The sequence below is a fragment of the Mytilus trossulus genome, chromosome 10 (assembly GCF_036588685.1).
Source record: "Mytilus trossulus isolate FHL-02 chromosome 10, PNRI_Mtr1.1.1.hap1, whole genome shotgun sequence".
NCBI lineage: Eukaryota > Metazoa > Mollusca > Bivalvia > Mytilida > Mytilidae > Mytilus > Mytilus trossulus.
Genome location: NC_086382.1, coordinates 29,187,250 through 29,206,555, shown reverse-complemented (window position 1 = coordinate 29,206,555; position 19,306 = coordinate 29,187,250). Strand labels below are relative to the sequence as shown.

Here is a 19,306-nt window from a genome sequence, read left to right as displayed (position 1 = left end):
CATGGTTGATAATAACTCCAGCTCCTGTGGAGAGAAGAGTAAACATTACATAATATACAGATATAACACCAGATCAATTTACAAGGTGCCGTAGCGGAGGGGGCATCAAGTTTTACCCTTGTCCGTCAATACGTCCCAAAATTGGTTTCCATTCTCTAATTGTCCTAAGTCAGGAATCTGATGTACAGTAGTTGTCGTTTGTTTATGTAATATATACGTGTTTCTCGTTTCTCGTTTTGTTTATATAGATTAGACCGTTGGTTTTCCCGTTTGAATGGTTTTACACTAGTAATTTTGGGGCCCTTTATAGCTTGTTGTTCGGTGTGAGCCAAGGCTCCGTGTTGAAGGCCGTACTTTAACCTATAATGGTTTACTTTTTAAATTGTTATTTGGATGGAGAGTTGTCTCATTGGCACTCACACCACATCTTCCTATATCTATCTAAATTCATTTTGAATAGTATAACAAAAACATAATAGTAGATCATTAAGATTTTCATTGACTGAAAGGAATGACATTTGAAATTCCAACCTTTATTTTTAAAATATAGTTACAATATAGTTTACTATCAAATACACTATTTACATAAAGCCTGCAGGCTATAACATATTTGTTATGTTCTAGTAAATATTTATTGACAATAAATTTGTAAGAATTTCTATACTGATTATAATTAATTTTAGACACATCATGATCGTCATAATAGATTTATATGTAGAAAACAGGGGAAATTTTAAACTACTGATTCATGATTTACACAATTGGGCTTTAAGCATTATAAGATGGTAGGTCAATTACCTATCATATTTAAACTAGGACAAGTTCAAATGGGATCCCCATAGCTGAGGGTTTGGATGGGGTTAAATGATTAAAGAATAATGCCCTTAAAAAATGAAGTTTAGAGAATAACGGGCAAAAACAAAATGAAGATTAGAGAATTTTATTTTGAAGAATAGAGAAAAAAGGGGTTAATTTTTTGAAGATTAGAGAAAAAAGGGGTAAAAATTAAATGTTTACAGAATAACAGACCCCCCATTCAGACCCCCATAGCTTTAAATTCTACTGTTAATCTGGAATTATAAACTACTTCTCTCTATAAGGAAAACTAAGTTTAATCACTCTAAACATCGAGTTAAATGTGATTATTTTTAGAACAAACTCAGAACTATGACGGTTTTATTTGAGTAAATTGTGTTCCCTGCAAGAAAAATATAACCCATTGATAGCATATGGGACTGCATTTTTATCCCTTTCTGCGCTTTGAGCATTTCTTCTAAAATTTGTCAGTATATTAGTATTTTTAAAGATTTTTCTGATGTTTAGTAAAGAAACAGTTTATGCTAAAATTTCAATTATACCATGGAAAAACAGAGCATTGTCCATTTCCCTGTTAGTGCTTTGAAAATTTGAAAGACGATGTCTTTTTATGAGACCAAACATTTCCCCATTACTATATAATGTAAATTAAATGTTTACAGAATAACAGACCCCCCATCCAGACCCCCATAGCTTTAAATTCTACTGTTAATCTGGAATTATAAACTACTTCTCTCTATAAGGAAAACTAAGTTTAATCACTCCTAACATCGAGTTAAATGTGATTATTTTTAGAACAAACTTAGAACTCTTTTATTTGAGTAAATTGTGTTCCATACAAGAAAAATATAACCCATTGATAGCATATGGGACTGCATTTTCATCCCTTTCTGTGCTTTAAGCATTTCTTCTAAAATTTGTCAGTATATAAGTATTTTTAAAGATTTTTCTGTTGTTTAGTAAAGAAACAGTTTATGCTAAAATTTCAATTATACCATGGAAAAACAGAGCATTGTCCATTTCCCTGTTAGTGCTTTGAAAATTTGAAAGACGATGTCTTTTTATGAGACCAAACATTTTCCCTTTACTATATCAGCTTATAAAAATTCCAGAGACCCATGTTCAATAAGATTATGCAATATGAAAAGCTTTAAGTGAAGGGACATAACTCTACTGGTATAATGTGAAAGCTTTAAAAAAAAAAATATGGATTGAGTTATCTCCCTTTTATCAGTTTACTAAAGATAACATTGGAAATATAATACTATTAATTTATATAGCCATGTTTATATTAATACTATATTTATCAGAGATGGTTAATAAGAACATCCTATAGGTATTATCATTCTCTGCATGTGGATAGTGCATAGATAGTCCTCTTCAATGTAAGGCCAGGGTAAAAATTAATATACTCACAAATACATCAAATTTCTTGACGTGTGCAAAAAGTGAATATAATTATAATGTAGAATAATAAAAATAAATTTAAACAATGTAATTTAGACTGATTTAAAGTAAGAGGTGACTTATGCTCTGGTTCATGTAGTAAACTTTTTAAAGGGACAATGACTGATGTACGCTAGGATGTATTTATGACCAATATTTGAGCATTTATTTTTACCTTTTATGAATATTGAATTCCTCCCCATTCCCCCCTCCTACCTCTCCAAAGAAAAAAAGAATCACTGGAAAATAATAACTATTCAATTAATCTTTTTGGTTGAGATGATTATGCCCCATTTATTGGCATTATGTTTTCTGGTTTGTGCGTCCATCCCTCAGTTCATCCGTTCGTCCCCTTTCCGGTTAAAGATTTTGGTTGAGGTAGTTTTTTTATGAAGTTGAAATCCAATCAACTTGAAACTTAATCATGTTCCCTATGATATGATCTTTCTAATTTTAATACCAAATTAGAGATTTAATCCCATTTTTACGGTCCTCTGAACACAAAAAAATATAGTCTGGATGGGGCATCCATGTACAGGGGACACATTCTTGTTTAAAAATGCATTGATATATCTACTTGTAAAGCAAAAAGTGTCTTGATCATATTCTCAAATAAAAGCAGGACTAAATTTATGTGAATTATACAGTTTGTTGTGCTTCTACCAATTTAAAGTGTCTAGCCCTGTGGTTTTTCTTTTTGATTTTTACAGTTTGTTCCTTTATTTAATTCTGTTTTTGACTGTCTAAAGTTTTTGTAAAGGGTTTACACCACTTGTCACATTTATCCCTTCAATATTATTTATGTGCCAGTCACCTAGTGCCTGTACCATGTCGTGAGTCTGGTTTTAAACCAATGGTAGTGTTTGTTTGCTGGATACCATAATTTTTTTGTTTGTTAATAACTTTAATTAGAATGAATCAGGTCAGTGGTTTTTCTTTTGAATTTTTTCATAAATGTTTTTTTTTGTAATCCATTGAAAGTCTCTCTCTTACTGACTATAAGGTTTGGGTTTTGCCTAATGTCTTTAAAAAATTGACCATGTTCACATCTTTTTCAATTTGTTTTGGGTTGAGTGAGTGAGTTGTCTCGATACCACATCTTCTATTTTTAAGATATGTCTTATTCTGTTATAAAAACAATCATTTATAATCAGATCTAATCATTTTTTTTGTGTCAAATTGATTTTAAAAGAAACAAACTCTGCTGTTTTTGACTGACAACTTTGACATTATTTATAAAATTGAGAATGGAAATGGGTACTAATGTTTCACTGAAATCTGAATTTTAAGTTTTGTACCATATGATTTATGGGTTTTTCTGGTCCAAATAATAATTTGTAATACAATTGTCCAAAAATTGATAAAAGTTGTCTGTCCTTTTAAACTTTTAAGTTTGATATTGTAATGTTATTATCTTTGTACAGGTATATAAAAAGAGTGTATGAAAATACACGTCTTCTTTCTTTAGCTAAGCTGTATATAGATTAACCAACCTTATAATAAGATAGTTTTATTGGGGGTGTTGTTTCTAGGTATTGATATTACTAGTAACATGCCATTGTTATTTTCTTTAAACTTCTATGAAAATATTTAAATTGGAATGAAATATGATTTTCATACATGTGGGTGAGTGAATACAACTATCAATTTGCATAAATTTCAAACAAGGAAGTAAAAAAGAAAGGGGTGCAAGTGTAAACGAAAATATGTGGTTCATGATAATAGATAATTAAAGACGCAAGGTGTGCAAATTTTTAAGAATGGTTTAATACAAGGAAATTTAACAAATATTTTGTTATTAATTTGAGGAATTAGCGGAAGTTTAAACTTGAGGAAGGTGTTCTCGTTCAGTTTTAAAAATTTATTAAGAGATTAAATTGCGTCTACATTGTAAGTGAAAAAGAAGATTAATTCAACCATGTATTGAAAAGGTTTTAACTCTTGTTTGGCCTGAACAAATTTACTTACATATCAGTGGATAGATTCTGAACTGTTGGTTATCAAAATCTTCAGTGTGATCAACAAAATAAAGTTGAAAAATATGGATTATTTGTGAACCCTGGTTTCTTGAGGAAATGGAGAGCCTGTTCGATTTTGGATAAATGTTCTTGGATTATAAATGGATGACACAGTGATTGATATTTATACATTGTCACAAGATCCACTCGATATTTCACCACCACAAAGAGGCTGCTGTATGCCATTTGGTTGTTTTAGGTAATGCTTTAATTGGTCAGAGGGGGGATTGTTTAGTTCATTACAGGTTTTTCCTGATAACATGTTCTTTTGATTATAATTATAAAGCAAAGAAAAATGAAATGGCATATTTGGAAAATTGGATGTCTATGCCAATTCTTCTGTTTTATTGCACCAAATTTGTCCAGGTATTATAATGGTAGCTAATCAATGGCCTCTTTATTACTGCAAATTTATTCTTTGATTTGTTAATAATGCAATTGTAGGGTACCCCCAAAAATTCTCAAATTTCAAATAGCATTTTGCATTTGATAAACCTAGCTTTGAATGATCTTACTTTAAAAAATGAAAATAACATGTTATTAGATTCATTCGTCCCAAGTGCTTTTCTGGATTGAGTGTTCCTGGAACATCAGCTTGTTCTGATTCCTGAATGACTTTATATACGACTGCAAAAACATTTTGTGGTTCGTATAATGCCTAATGATGTTGTTGTTGGCGTCCTGTTCCGAAAACACATTTGGTTTCATGACAATTACTTTAGTTTAAGTTAATGCATCTCTATGAAATTTTGCAATACTTAGGTTCAATACCACAAAAGGAGGGATGGGATTGATTTTGGGGGTTATGGTATATTGTACGTGTACCAACAGTTAAGAATATTAAGGGGCCAAAAAGAAGCATTTATGTAGTTTCTGGACAATAAGTTGTGTGTACGTGCATGGATCTCTATGAAATTTTATTACAAGTTTCCATATCACAAAGGAAAGGTAGGGGTTGAGTTTTGATGGCAAATGCCTCTGAACATTCAGAAAACATAACAGTCAACAGGTTTGATTCTAAAAATGATGTATAATTGGCTCATGAGATGAAAATCAAAATGAAAATTTTTAAAAATTGCCATAAGACATTTAAATAAGATTTCATTATAAGTAAACAGTTTATGAAATTCTTATCGTGGGTGGGTAGTTTTTAAACTTCCAGATATAAAAGCATAACTGTAAGTTCATTGAATGAAACGTAAACTTTAAATGAACAATGAAAGCAAATAACACTTTAAATATTTTTGTTTACATTAGAAATTTATTTTTAAATCAAGAGAGATAAGTTTGATGATTTTAGACATTTATTTAGTCAGATTATAAAGTTTTAAAAAATATTTTATAATATTCATGAAAAAAGAAAAAAACCAACAAAAAATACTCAATCCTTTAGATATTGCTCTATGTACGTCACACTAAGAAATAGAATGATAGATAGATACTTTATTCTCTAAAAACTAGATACAAGTTTACAGAGAAACATACAATATAAATACAGACACCCTAGTTGAGGTAACAAATACAGTTAATATGATGACATACATGTTTAGTAACATGTATAATTAATGATATAAGAAGGAAAAATGAGATGTGGGAAATTACGTCAATGTAACAGCAACCAAACCACACAAATAATCAAAAGACATTCAAGTGTTCAATCTTTCATGTTGGTCTCATTGGGGTCTAAGCGTGACAGGTGAAAGTCAAATTATTGTGCCATGAAAATGGGAACTGAAGTCTAGCGGGACACAAGAAATTACAAAAAAATGAGAATTAATTGCTTACATACATAGTGTAAGTGGGATACAGGAATCTGACAAAACAGTAAACGGGATTCGTGATCAGAACCCCTGAATGAGACCCCCCTTTAATGAATTTATTTGATGTTACATTAAAACTGATCAAAATAACAGGTTTTCCACATTTCACCCACACAATAATTTAGAAAAAGTCTTCCAAAGAAAATTATGAATTACAAACATGACAAATTACTCGATTTTTTTAATTCAATACTTAATAAATGTATTTTGATTACACATGACACTGCATGTGTATACGAGGAGATGTTTGGTATACATTAACAAAACATCAACCTAAAACCATAATTGACATAGGCAGATCCAGGGGGGGGCCTGAGCCCCCCTTTTTGTTGGAAAAAATTGGTTGATTATATAGGGAATCACTGAAGCATGACTGGACTGGGCCCCCCTTAGGTCAGTCAGAGGGGCCCCCCTTAGGAAAAGTTCTGGATCCGCCACTGATTGAATAGAAAAAACAAGGATATGTGGTATCCATCCATGACACAAAATCAGTAAATGCACAACAAGAAAACATACAAAAGCAAAGGCACAGCACTTTCATTGCTGTCTTTCATCTGAAAGTCACAGTGAGACCTCAACACAGAGTAAAAACAAAAACTCACCTCAGGGGTGGATCCAGCCATTTTAAAAAGGGGGGGATCCAACTATATGCTCCCATTCAAATGCATTGATCGGCCAAACAAAAGGGTGGGTTCCAACCCGGATCCCCTCTCCCCCCCTGGATCCACCAATGCACCTAATTGTAAAAATAATTTGGATATCAAGATCACATCAAGTTTTCAACAATAGAAAGTTTGTCAAACATTATGGTTAAGTTTGATTCACATTAAAATTGATATGTTTAAAAAAAAATTGTGCATGCCATGATGGTCTATTGTAAATTATAAAATCAAAACCTCTATTTATACATGTACATTAAATTTTAAGACATGTGAAGTTCTGTAAGCTTGAGGCATAACAATTTGTCCAAAATATTACCACACAGTTACCCTATGATAGCTATGCACTGTAAAAGTAGAATATATTTTTATTACAAAACTGTACTTGAAAATAGCTGACTATGCAGTATGGGCTTTGCTCATTGTTGAAGGCCGTACAGTGACCTATAGTTGTTAATGTCTGTGTCATTTTGGTCTTTTGTGGATAGTTGTCTCATTGGCAATATGATACCACATCTTCTTTTTTATATTGACATAATTAAACAGTATAAGATGTGTGAGCATAGATAGAAGCTCCATCTTACTTCATTTTCTTTTTCTTTGGGGAAAGAGGAGGGGGATGGGGAGTTTGAAAGTGAGTGATGTTTGGGGTAGGAGGATTGAGAATCTCTGTGTTTGCTATTTTATTTATCTGACTTCTGAAATGTAAAATTTTTTTTCTAAAAATTATTTCTATTAATTCTAATGTCCTCAGACCTGATTGTAGACATCTTGAGGTTCAGACTAATGTTTTGTATAAATTGAAGCTAGTTTCTAACCTTGACATAAGTACATGTAGGTGTAATTTAACATGTACTTAAATTTTAAATGGTAAATTAAGAAATTGGAATTCATTCATATGAAATTTAATATCATGTTATTAAAACTTTATCATGATGCTTGATCAGGATGAATGCATGAGTACAGTTTATACTTCAAATTCTTAAGTGCCGTGTGTCGAATTTTTTAAAACTTATTCAGAATCTATGTTTACTTTAAAGGCAAAAGATAACTTGGATTTATATATGAATTTAGATATAATGTAAGTAATTTGAAAATATGATTGATTTGAAGGGATTTTTTTAATCAAAATATTTTTTTTAATTTCAGTTATTATCAAAATGTGCATAATATATAAATTAATCTTTTAAGGTGTGTCAAAAAAAAAAAGTGTATAAAATCTACCAAATATATAATTTCCGTTTAAAGTTGGGTAGAAATTGGGTTTAGTCTTCCTTTTGAACCTTGTGGCATTTTATAAGAATATAACTCTCATGAATACAAAGGTGTCAGCACCACAAGGTGAAGGGTGAGTCTGATGACAAGAGACATTATTTTGCACTTGAGACCAAAACAAATTAAATTTTGAAAGGTTACTAAGTCTCTTGGAAAACCAAAGTTGACCATGGTGTACATTTAAAGCATATCCAACAATGGTTACAAACAGTGAGTTGGAAAACCATAGTTGACCATGGTGTGAAGCATATCCAACCATGTCACAAAGCTGGAAAACCAAAGTTGACTATGATATAAAGCATATCCAACCATGGTCACAAAGCTGGAAAACCATAGTTGACCATGGTGTAAAGCATATCCAACCATGTCACAAACCTGGAAAACCATAGTTGACCATGGTGTAAAGCATATCCAACCGTTGTCACAAAGCTGGAAAACCAAAGTTGACCATGGTGTAAAGCATATCTAACCATGTCACAAAGCTGGAAAACCAAAGTTGACCATGGTGTAAAGCATATCCAACCATGGTCACAAAGCTGGAAAACCAAAGTTGACCATGGTGTAAAGCATATCTAACCATGTCACAAAGCTGGAAAACCATAGTTGACCAGGGTGTAAAGCATATCCAACCATGGTCACAAAGCTGGAAAACCATAGTTGACCATGGTGGAAAGCATATCCAACCATGGTCACAAAGCTGGAAAACCAAAGTTGACCATGGTGTAAAGCATATCCAACCATGGTTACAAAGCTGGAAAACCATAGTTGACCATGGTGTAAAGCATATCCGACCATGGTCACAATGCTGGAAACAATAGTTGACCATGGTGTAAAGCATATCCAACCATGGTCACAAAGCTGGAAACAATAGTTGACCATTGTGTAAAGCATATCCAACCATGGTCACAAAACTGGAAAACCATAGTTGACCATGGTGTAAAGCATATCCAACCATGGTCACAAAGCTGGAAAACCATAGTTGACCATGGTGTAAAGCATATCCAACCATGTCACAAAGCTGGGAAACCATAGTTGACCATGGTGTAAAGCATATCCAACCATGGTCACAAAGCTGGAAACAATAGTTGACCATGGTGTAAAGCATATCCAACCATGGTCACAAAGCTAGAAAACCATAGTTGACCATGGTGTAAAGCATATCCAACCATGGTCACAAAGCTAGAAAACCATAGTTGACCATGGTGTAAAGCATATCCAACCATGGTCACAAAGCTAGAAAACAATAGTTGGCCATGGTGTAAAGCATATCAAACCATGGTCACAAAGCTGGAAACAATAGTTGACCATGGTGTAAAGCATATCCAACCATGGTCACAAAGCTAGAAAACCATAGTTGACCATGGTGTAAAGCATATCCAACCATGATCACAAAGCTGGAAACCCAAAGTTGACCATGGTGTAAAGCATATCCAACCATGATCACAAAGCTGGAAACCCGAAGTTGACCATGGTGTAAAGCATATCCAACCATGATCACAAAGCTGGAAACCCGAAGTTGACCATGGTGTAAAGCATATCCAACCATGATCACAAAGCTGGAAACCCAAAGTTGACCATGGTGTAAAGCATATTCGACCACAACGCTGTAAATCAATAGTTGATCATGGTGTAAAGCATATCCAACCATGGTCACAAAGCTAGAAAACCATAGTTGACCATAGTGTAAAGCATATCCAACCATGATCACAAAGCTAGAAAACCAAAGTTGACCATGGTGTAAAGCATATCAAACCATGGTCACAAAGCTGGAAAACCATAGTTGACCATTTCTGACCATAACTGTTCAGTGTTCATTTGTGTATTTCTGTTGTATAATATGCAACGTATGTATTTAAGGAACGATATGATATTTAGGGGCAGATCCAGCTATTTTTCAAAGGAGGGTTTTCATCCCAGAAGAAAGGTGGTTTTCCAACTATATGTCCCCATTCAAATGCATTATTAATCGTCCAAAAAAAAATGGGGATCCTTACTCCAAGAACTGTCCCCCTGGATCTGCCACAGATATTTTGTCTTAAACCTAACAATGTTACTTTACATGTATAATGTGAAAGCCATTTTCTGTTTTATCAGGCTGCATCTGACAGCAGTCACTTCCTGTTTGACAGAAATTTGAATCGTAAGAATATCAACTTACTGTAGCATGTTATTTTTCTTACATAAGATTTGATTTTTGATCAGAAACTTTTTCTTGTTGATTTTATACCATTTAAGATTATATTCAGATTTGCTTGAGAGCTGTTATTTCCTGTAATAAAAATATCTGATTTTTTAAAACATTATATTATCAGACAAACTTAGCATTGATTTTTGTCATTTTCTGATATACATAAGGAAAGTACTTAGTATATTGTGGATTAATTTATTTTCTTGGGTTCATTCTGGGAACAGTATTTCTAACGTTAATATATATGTTTCTGGTACATTGTACTAATTTTCGTGGATGAAGGAAAACTTGCATGTTCTTGGACATTTAATTTCGTGGTTTTGCTGAAGTCTTCATACAAGCCTGTAGAAAATTTGTCATTCGTTGCACATTAAATTTTGTGGTTCATCTATACCTACAAAATCCATGAAAATTAGTATCCAACGAATTATAATGAATTCACAGTATACATTATAATACATAGCTTATACAAAATCAATCAAGAAATTGGTTTGACATCGAAAGAATTCATTGTTCTCACCATCTTAAACAAAATGATTTTTCAGAGGATACTGATGCTATAAATAGAATAAATAGAATATTGTTGGTTTCCCCAAACATTAAGGTGATTTAATTTAATTGATTATAAATCAAAGGTCAAAATATAATGAACATTTTAAAAAAAAATCCACGACAATGAGGTCTATGCAATGATCTTATGCAAGAAGATCAATGAGCCATCATTGGTTTAAAAATATACAGTATTATATATATATCATATTATACTTAAATAATTATAAACGCTTCATTTTTTGCTACAGTTTAAGTGTGAGGTCAAAAGCAAGATAAACAAAACCAAAAAAATTCTATGAAAATGGGATTTAAAAAAAAACACTGAAGACTGAACAAAATGACCTTCAAACTTTAATTACATATATACATAATCCCAAAATTCTAAGAAACAGACAAATGATTATATTATGTCTTTAACTTTAACATCTGCTCCATAGATTCTAGGAACTATGTGTATTGTTATTAGATGTTTTTATCAATTTTTTGTTATTTTATATTTTTCAGGTAAGTGAACATGTTGGCATTGAACAAAACAATATAAAATGAGTAAAGGAATGAGAAGATCCTATGCCATTAAAAGGTAAGAGATGAGACCTCAACCCTGTCAAATACTGAAACCTTGACCTATGGGTCAGTTTCGTGGAACATTTTCCTAAGAAGCCACTGATGCATAAAAAAACTTGACAAAAAAGAATGACTTTTTGGATTGTTATAATGTTTTGTTATTATTGAGTCGATCAATTATAAAAAGGGTTACATCAGAGAAAAAAAACGATCAGCACTTTGTTTATATGGTTGGCACAAATAGTCACTATGGAGAAATTTTCTCTCTACTCACAGAGGTACCGCCAGAGGCACTGTGTACTGTCAGTTTACCCTTAAATATATTCTGGCATCACTCAATGGCTTTTGTTACCCCGAATTTGTTTTTTGTCCATGGATTTATGAGTTTTGAACAGCGGTATACTACTGTTGCCTTTATTTTATTCATTGATACTTGTATAGTTTGTGGATAGCTTTCTGGACAATGGAGGAAGATTTAGAAGAGCCATTATTTGTCAATGGAAATTCAAAGAGCTTTTGGCCTTTCCAAAACATGATTGCCATAATTCAGTAACAAATGGACAGAATACAGTTGTAGAATCTGTTTCTTTAATGATTTCAATTTTTGAGTCAATTTTCTTAATTGATAGGGGGGATTTAACATTGGGGAACATTAGTTTAAATGCATAGAGTTACAAACCCGTAGTCAACCCAATACATGAAAGTATATATAGTAAGTAAACCCAACATTTTAACAACAAAAGTATTTTCGTTTAAAATTTTCTTCTTCCTTATGCTATCAGCTAAAAGTCGGAAGCTTATTTTTTTTCTTCTTAATTGTTTCCTGAATTAAGGTAATTAAAATTCTGTTTTAGCATAAGTCAATAACCTTCAATAACCTTTAAGTACTCAAACAGTAGGTAAAATCAGATAATTTTGTACAGATTTGTTAAAATAAAACTATTTTATATTTTACATGTCATAAAATAACTTGAGAATGATTTGAGTAATCCACTTTTGCTATTTGTAGATTAAATGATTTATTTAAATGCACCATAAAAAATAATTTAGGAGAGTTTTGTACTTAATTTTCCAATGGAAAACCCCTGGAGAGCAGAAAGGTTGGGGCTCAATACCTGTCAGGGTTACTAAGAACCAAAGTTTTGGGAAATTTATAATTTCAATCAGATTGTTACTGCTGCTTATCCTTAAAAACGATATCAAAATTCTAAAGTAAAACAAACAAGACTGAAAAAATTGAAAAATGACTTTTTAAAGCAACTCAAATTAGCAAAACTTCTCTTGATGGGAAATGTTTATTGAAAATCAGTCCATGTACTCTTGTAACATCATGATGTGTGTAACATTGGACCATTATTTTTTTTTAATATATCTCAAGTCTTTATAATGGGAAACTTTATAGTGCATGTACCAGTATACAGTTACATTACAGAATACATTGTTAACATGCATGAAGTAGATCTATTAAAAGGTTTGTGTAGGAAGTTCCTAATGACTTTCTATTAATAGAAATCTAGTATTACAAAAGGCTATTGTTATAATTCCAATATAACTAGAATTGCTGACTATTAATTAGGGACAACAGAGTTATCTCTCTTTGAATAGGTTATTATTGTTTTTATGTTTTTCTTAATGACAAGAATTGATCGTTTTAAAAATCATCTAATCATATTTACTATTTACTGGATTAGGGACCTGAGAATTTTTGGATATTCTCACATTCTCAAAACAGAAAAAAAATTGTCTTATTTCAATAAAAATAGAAAACAAGGCCGTACTTTAACCTATAATGGTTTACTTTTTAAATTGTTATTTGGATCGAGAGTTGTCTCATTGGCACTCACACCACATCTTCCTATATCTATATCATGACCCAAAAATGAAAAAAAATGCAATTACCCCAAATCTAGAAGAGATAACACATTGCAGACTGGGTGTACTTAATATGTAGATTTTGTGTATTTATTGATACTAAATCAATCTTCATGGAGCAACATAATGCTTTTCATGGATTATATACCATATATACTGCTTGCAAAGAAATGTATCTTTTGTCTGATATTGTAATAGAAATGGATTTTCTAATCTAGGTTGCGGAACAATCACCAAATAAGTGATAGCGATCTGTAAACCATTCTGTAATCCATAATTGGCATAATCAATTATAATAAGTATTTTTTTTTGTTACGAAACAAATGATAAAGTTATGTAACTTTACGATTTGAGTTATTTATAAGCACAAAAGCAACCCATGATTAGAAAAGAAACAAAAGTGAAGCAATGCATAATTTTCCATAATTGCAATCCTTTAAAAATGCTAAATGTAGTTATATTTCAGTGATTGTCACCTTTACAAAATTAAAATCATACTATGAAATTGAGAATGGAAATGGGGAATGGGTCAAAGAGACAACAACCCGACCAAATAAAAAACAACAGCAGAAGGTCACCAACAGGTCTTCAATGTAGCGAGAAATTCCCACACCCGGACCCTAAGCTTATGTTGTATTTTATGTATACACATGTTAAATAATTGTTTAAAATAATCGTCAACTCTGAATAAGTATCACTTCTTTTGGAGTTCGTGTGATTCCCTAAGCTTAGTTGATGTGTTTTACATTGATTTGAACTAATCTTCACGGAATGATGAGATTTGAAAATCTGTCTGCCTTTAATTCAAAACCTTCAAAATCTTTGAAAACATTTTTAACTTTATATTCTTTAAAATATAACTGTATGATGACTGTTTTTTCCCCTGGATTTTTTCTATGGACACCCATAATTTATCTTTTAAGATTGCTTCTTTTAATAGGTCAAGGAGAATTCATGGAAATACATGATTTAACTAGACATATTTATATACCCTGTTAAAAGGCTAGACAGTGTAACATTACTGGCAAAAGAATAATAAATCAGATTTCAAAAGGATTTGCTGAAATATAAACATAGTGTTAGAAGTAATATCGACTTAATTTCTCAGATCGTGTTCCCAGACATTTAAATAAACTCATGGTATTTTCTACGAAAACATTATTGTTGAATCAAAGCGTTGCATACTGTATATGTTTAGAATTCATTGCAAATTGCTCCCGGTCATGTATCTTAATGTGGATAAAAGAAGATGTTGGCTGTTATTGTACATATTTTCAATAAGACAGCATTTATAATCCAATAAAACAATAAGTATAATTATAAGTAATACTGCGGATTCATTAAAATCATGGGATACTACGTAATTTTCGTGGGTTTCATCGGTGCATGTGAACCTCAAATTCAAATGTTCAACGAATAACAAAATTTATTTCGGTTTTGTGTGCAGATCGAGATTTGCAAAACCACAAAATCAAATACCCACGAAAATGCAAGTTTTCCATACTCCACGAAAAATTGATGCCCAAGAAAATAAATGAATCCACAGTATGTGTCAATTTAAAGAACAATACATTTGCATCAAGTTCTTCCTAAGTTGAATTTAGTTTGTCAGCTGATCCTTTCTCCTTGAACTATGTTCTCTGAAATGTTTTGAATCCAGACATTGTTTAGACAAAGAAAAATCCAAAGGCATATGGTTTACACATGGTAGACAAGCTCTTGACATTGTAAAGATAGATAATTATAATTGAATAGCTCAGTCAAAATAACATCACATTAGTTACCTTTGCTTATTTATACATTTTATTTAACAAGAACACATGCACTCATTCATGATAAACATTTCTTCAGCTTAAAATACTTATTTGTAAACTATTTTTTTATAGAAATACAGGATGCAGTCTTTTGATTTAGTTTCTATGACAAACATTGCTTAAGCATGTTTAAAAAATGCTTGAACTCCAGGCACTTTGGCTTTCTCCACCAATAAAATATGGCTGCCCGGAAATAGCCTAAATGCTGCTCTTAAATGTGGCGTTAAAACACTCAAAAAAATAAAAAATGCTAGGAAGCTTTCTTAATATATAGTAGTTAGAGCTAATTTCTAATAAATATAATATTTTTAGCATGTTATATACATTTACAATTCTTCAAGAAGATGTTTACAACATTAAGGACCTTGTTATTAATGCTTTTCTCAGAAACACTTTACTTTTCGCTATCTTTCCGAGCATTTTCTAGGAAAATACAAAATTGCTATGCTTTTCCAATATAAAACGTAATTAATAGTAGACCTTTCATAACAAACAATGAAATAAATTGAACCTACCTTAGATCTTTCATTAGACTTTGATAGGATTTCTTTCAGATTAAGTATATATTGTTCTTCATATCCACTCCTAGACTTGTTTGAAACATTAGTGTCATCCAATAATAAAAAGGGGAGATAATTTTAGCTTATTTCTCAAATCTTGTTGTATTGATTGATTGTAAAATGATAAAAATGGATTTGGCTTCAATTTCGTAGCCTTAATTACCTGAAATCTATTTTGATGAGAATATATTTACAGTTTCGTGTAACATGTGCTTTTGCTCAAATGTTGTTTTAAAAGTTTCAGGGTTAAATGAATTTCTTTAATGAATTATAATTGGGTAATAGTTAACTAAATATAATTGATTAGGCACCTAAAGCACAGGTTACATGAACTTGAATCTTTATGCAGTTCTAAAGCCGTAAAGGATATAATGTTTTCATTATTTGATCATAAATTCCAATTTTGATAGGGTTATATTGTTACTTCAGGTTATAGTTTTCTTTGAAGTGTTTTGTATAGTGGTCTCTTTGTTATATTTTGTTTTTTGCCATATTAGTCAGTTTATCTTGACCTGTGAGCTTTGAAAGAGGGACGAAAGATACCAAAGGGACAGTCAAACTCATAAATCTAAAATAAACTGACAAATTAAGTTGCCATGGCTAAAAATGAAAAAGACAAACAGACAAACAATAGTACACATGACACAACAAAGAAAACTAAAGAATAAACAACACGAACCCCACCAAACACTAAAGGGGTGATCGTAGGTGCTCCGGAAGGGTAAGCAGATCCTGCTCCACATGTAGCACCCATTGTCCCATTCAGGTATCTTCCTCTTCTATTTCCATTCCTGACTGCACAGTTGACTGAATATTCAGGGATATCTGAACAACAGTATTTTATACAGTTTTTGTATAATTTGTTTTTAATATTTGATAATGAAGTTTGTAAGTAAAGTGGATTTTGATTTTTTTGAAGCAGCAATGGGAGACCAATTTTTAACTTAGTATTTGGTTTATAGGTGTAGTTAGGTTATTTTTTAAGTAACCATAAAGAACCTTGCTGCAATTTAAGACTTGGGTACATGGACTATGGTTATGCTATTTTATTTTATACAATAATGAGGGAGCTGGTTGTACATGTATCTTAGACTGAATCTCTCATAACAAGTTTGGAATAAATTTTCCCCAAGATATTCAAGTTCTTAGTTATTGGACTTACATATTGTAGTATGTTGTGTAAGAAATTAAGTTTCAGACCAGTTATCGCTGCCTCCATTAAACATTCAGATACAACAAAGTGAACAGCATTCTTATCTATTATGCTAAAAATTGAAAATCTATATCAGATATGCATTTTTCCCTAGAATATGGGATTATAATTGCATTTTTATGTTCCAAGTTGACAAAAACTGTTGACAAGAGAGCCTTTGGGTTTCTGTGTACATAAAAATCTGCCTATCTGCAAAGTTAACAAACATTTGATTTCACAAAGTGTTTCAGCAGTGAAATGATTAACCTTTGCTTAAGTGTTAGAAAGTAATTCCCTGTGGCAAAGCAATTACTGGCTTTATTGTGCTGGAACTTAATTGGCTTTTTTGATAAATAACAAGTTTTAGTAAAGTCGTAGTAGAATTTTATATATGTTTTTTGAGAATATTTTAGTACCTCTTCAGGCAAGATGTGGCTTTTCACATTTGTGATGAACTTTTTCTATAAGGTTAAATGATAATTGGAATTAAATCATTAGAGAGGTGATTGAGTAGGTTTCTCTAGGTTATAGGTTGGTATTTGTAGGTTTCTCTAGGTTATCTAGGGTTGGTATTTGTAGGTTTCTCTAGGTTATAGGTTGGTATTTGTAGGTTTCTCTAGGTTATCTAGGGTTGGTATTTGTAGGTTTCTCTAGGTTATAGGTTGGTATTTGTAGGTTTCTCTAGGTTATCTAGGGTTGGTATTTGTATGTTTCTCTAGGTTATAAAGGGTTGGTATTTGTAGTTTTCTCTAGGTTATCTAGGGTTGGTATTTGTATGTTTCTCTAGGTTATAGGTTGGTATTTGTATGTTTCTCTAGGTTATAGGTTGGTATTTGTAGGTTTCTCTAGGTTATAGGTTGGTATTTGTAGGTTTCTCTAGGTTATAGGTTGATATTTGTAGGTTTCTCTAGGTTATCTAGGGTTGGTATTTGAAGGTTTATCTAGGTTATCTAGGGTTGGTATTTGTAGGTTTCTCTAGGTTATAGGTTGGTATTTTTAGGTTTCTCTAGGTTATAGGTTGGTATTTGTAGGTTTCTCTAGGTTATAGGTTGGTATTTGTAGGTTTCTCTAGGTTATCTAGGGTTGGTATTTGTAGGTTTCTCTAGGTTATAGGTTGGTATTTGTAGGTTTCTCTAGGTTATCTAGGGTTGGTATTTGTAGGTTTCTCTAGGTTATAGGTTGGTATTTGTAGGTTTCTCTAGGTTATAGTTTGGTATTTGTAGGTTTCTCTAGGTTATCTAGGGTTGGTATTTGTAGGTTTCTCTAGGTTATAGGTTGGTATTTGTAGGTTTCTCTAGGTTATAGGTTGGTATTTGTAGGTTTCTCTAGGTTATCCAGGGTTGGTATTTGTAGGTTTCTCTAGGTTATAGGTTGGTATTTGTAGGTTTCTCTAGGTTATCTAGGGTTGGTATTTGTAGGTTTCTCTAGGTTATAGGTTGGTATTTGTATGTTTCTCTAGGTTATTATTGGTATTTGTAGGTTTCTCTAGGTTATCTAGGGTTGGTATTTGAAGGTTTATCTAGGTTATCTAGGGTTGGTATTTGTAGGTTTCTCTAGGTTATAGGTTGGTATTTGTAGGTTTCTCTAGGTTATAGGTTGGTATTTGTAGGTTTCTCTAGGTTATAGGTTGGTATTTGTAGGTTTCTCTAGGTTATAGGTTGGTATTTGTAGGTTTCTCTAGGTTATCTAGGGTTGGTATTTGTAGGTTTCTCTAGGTTATAGGTTGGTATTTGTAGGTTTCTCTAGGTTATCTAGGGTTGGTATTTGTATGTTTCTCTAGGTTATAGGTTGGTATTTGTAGGTTTCTCTAGGTTATAGGTTGATATTTGTAGGTTTCTCTAGGTTATCTAGGGTTGGTATTTGTAGGTTTCTCTAGGTTATAGGTTGGTATTTGTAGGTTTCTCTAGGTTATAGGTTGGTATTTTTAGGTTTCTCTAGGTTATAGGTTGGTATTTGTAGGTTTCTCTAGGTTATAGGTTGGTATTTGTAGGTTTCTCTGGGTTATAGGTTGGTATTTGTAGGTTTCTCTAGGTTATAGGTTGGTATTTGTAGGTTTCTCTAGGTTATAGGTTGGTATTTTTAGGTTTCTCTAGGTTATAGGTTGGTATTTGTATGTTTCTCTAGGTTATAGGTTGGTATTTGTAGGTTTCTCTAGGTTATAGGTTGGTATTTGTAGGTTTCTCTGGGTTATAGGTTGGTATTTGTAGGTTTCTCTAGGTTATAGGTTGGTATTTTTAGGTTTCTCTAGGTTATCTAGGGTTATCTAGGGTTGGTATCTGTCAAGCTCTCTGTATGAACAGAATCCATGATTTAGGGTGACAAAAGACTTGCCAAAGGTATTAGAAACATGGAATTATTTAAACTGGAATAATTTTGAATTCTGGAAAAATTGATAAGATAAACCCAATTTAGGAGAGTTTTGTAATCCATGCATGCATAATCTAAGGGGGGGGGGGGTAAGTTTGTTCATATGGAAAATCAGTGAAAGTAAAATTAACCTTAGCCTGATGCTATGCAATTGGCTAACTCT

The 19,306-nt window shown here is 32.1% G+C and overlaps 1 protein-coding gene across 12 annotated transcripts in view; it reads left to right on the top strand.

Moving 5' to 3' along the window:
• Window positions 1-19,306, top strand: part of LOC134687179 (diacylglycerol kinase zeta-like) — a 208,664-nt gene that overhangs the window by 76,403 nt on the left and 112,955 nt on the right. The window contains exon 2 of one of the 12 annotated variants that reach the window (XM_063547258.1): window positions 11,279-11,354. The exons of 10 other annotated variants lie outside the window; for them this stretch is intronic. In XM_063547258.1, coding sequence (XP_063403328.1) covers window positions 11,317-11,354 — 38 coding nt within the window. In that variant the 5' untranslated portion in view covers window positions 11,279-11,316. Of the gene's footprint in view, window positions 1-3,818; window positions 4,480-11,278; window positions 11,355-19,306 lie in introns of those variants that run through there. One more of the 12 variants, XM_063547247.1, reaches the window with a different exon arrangement.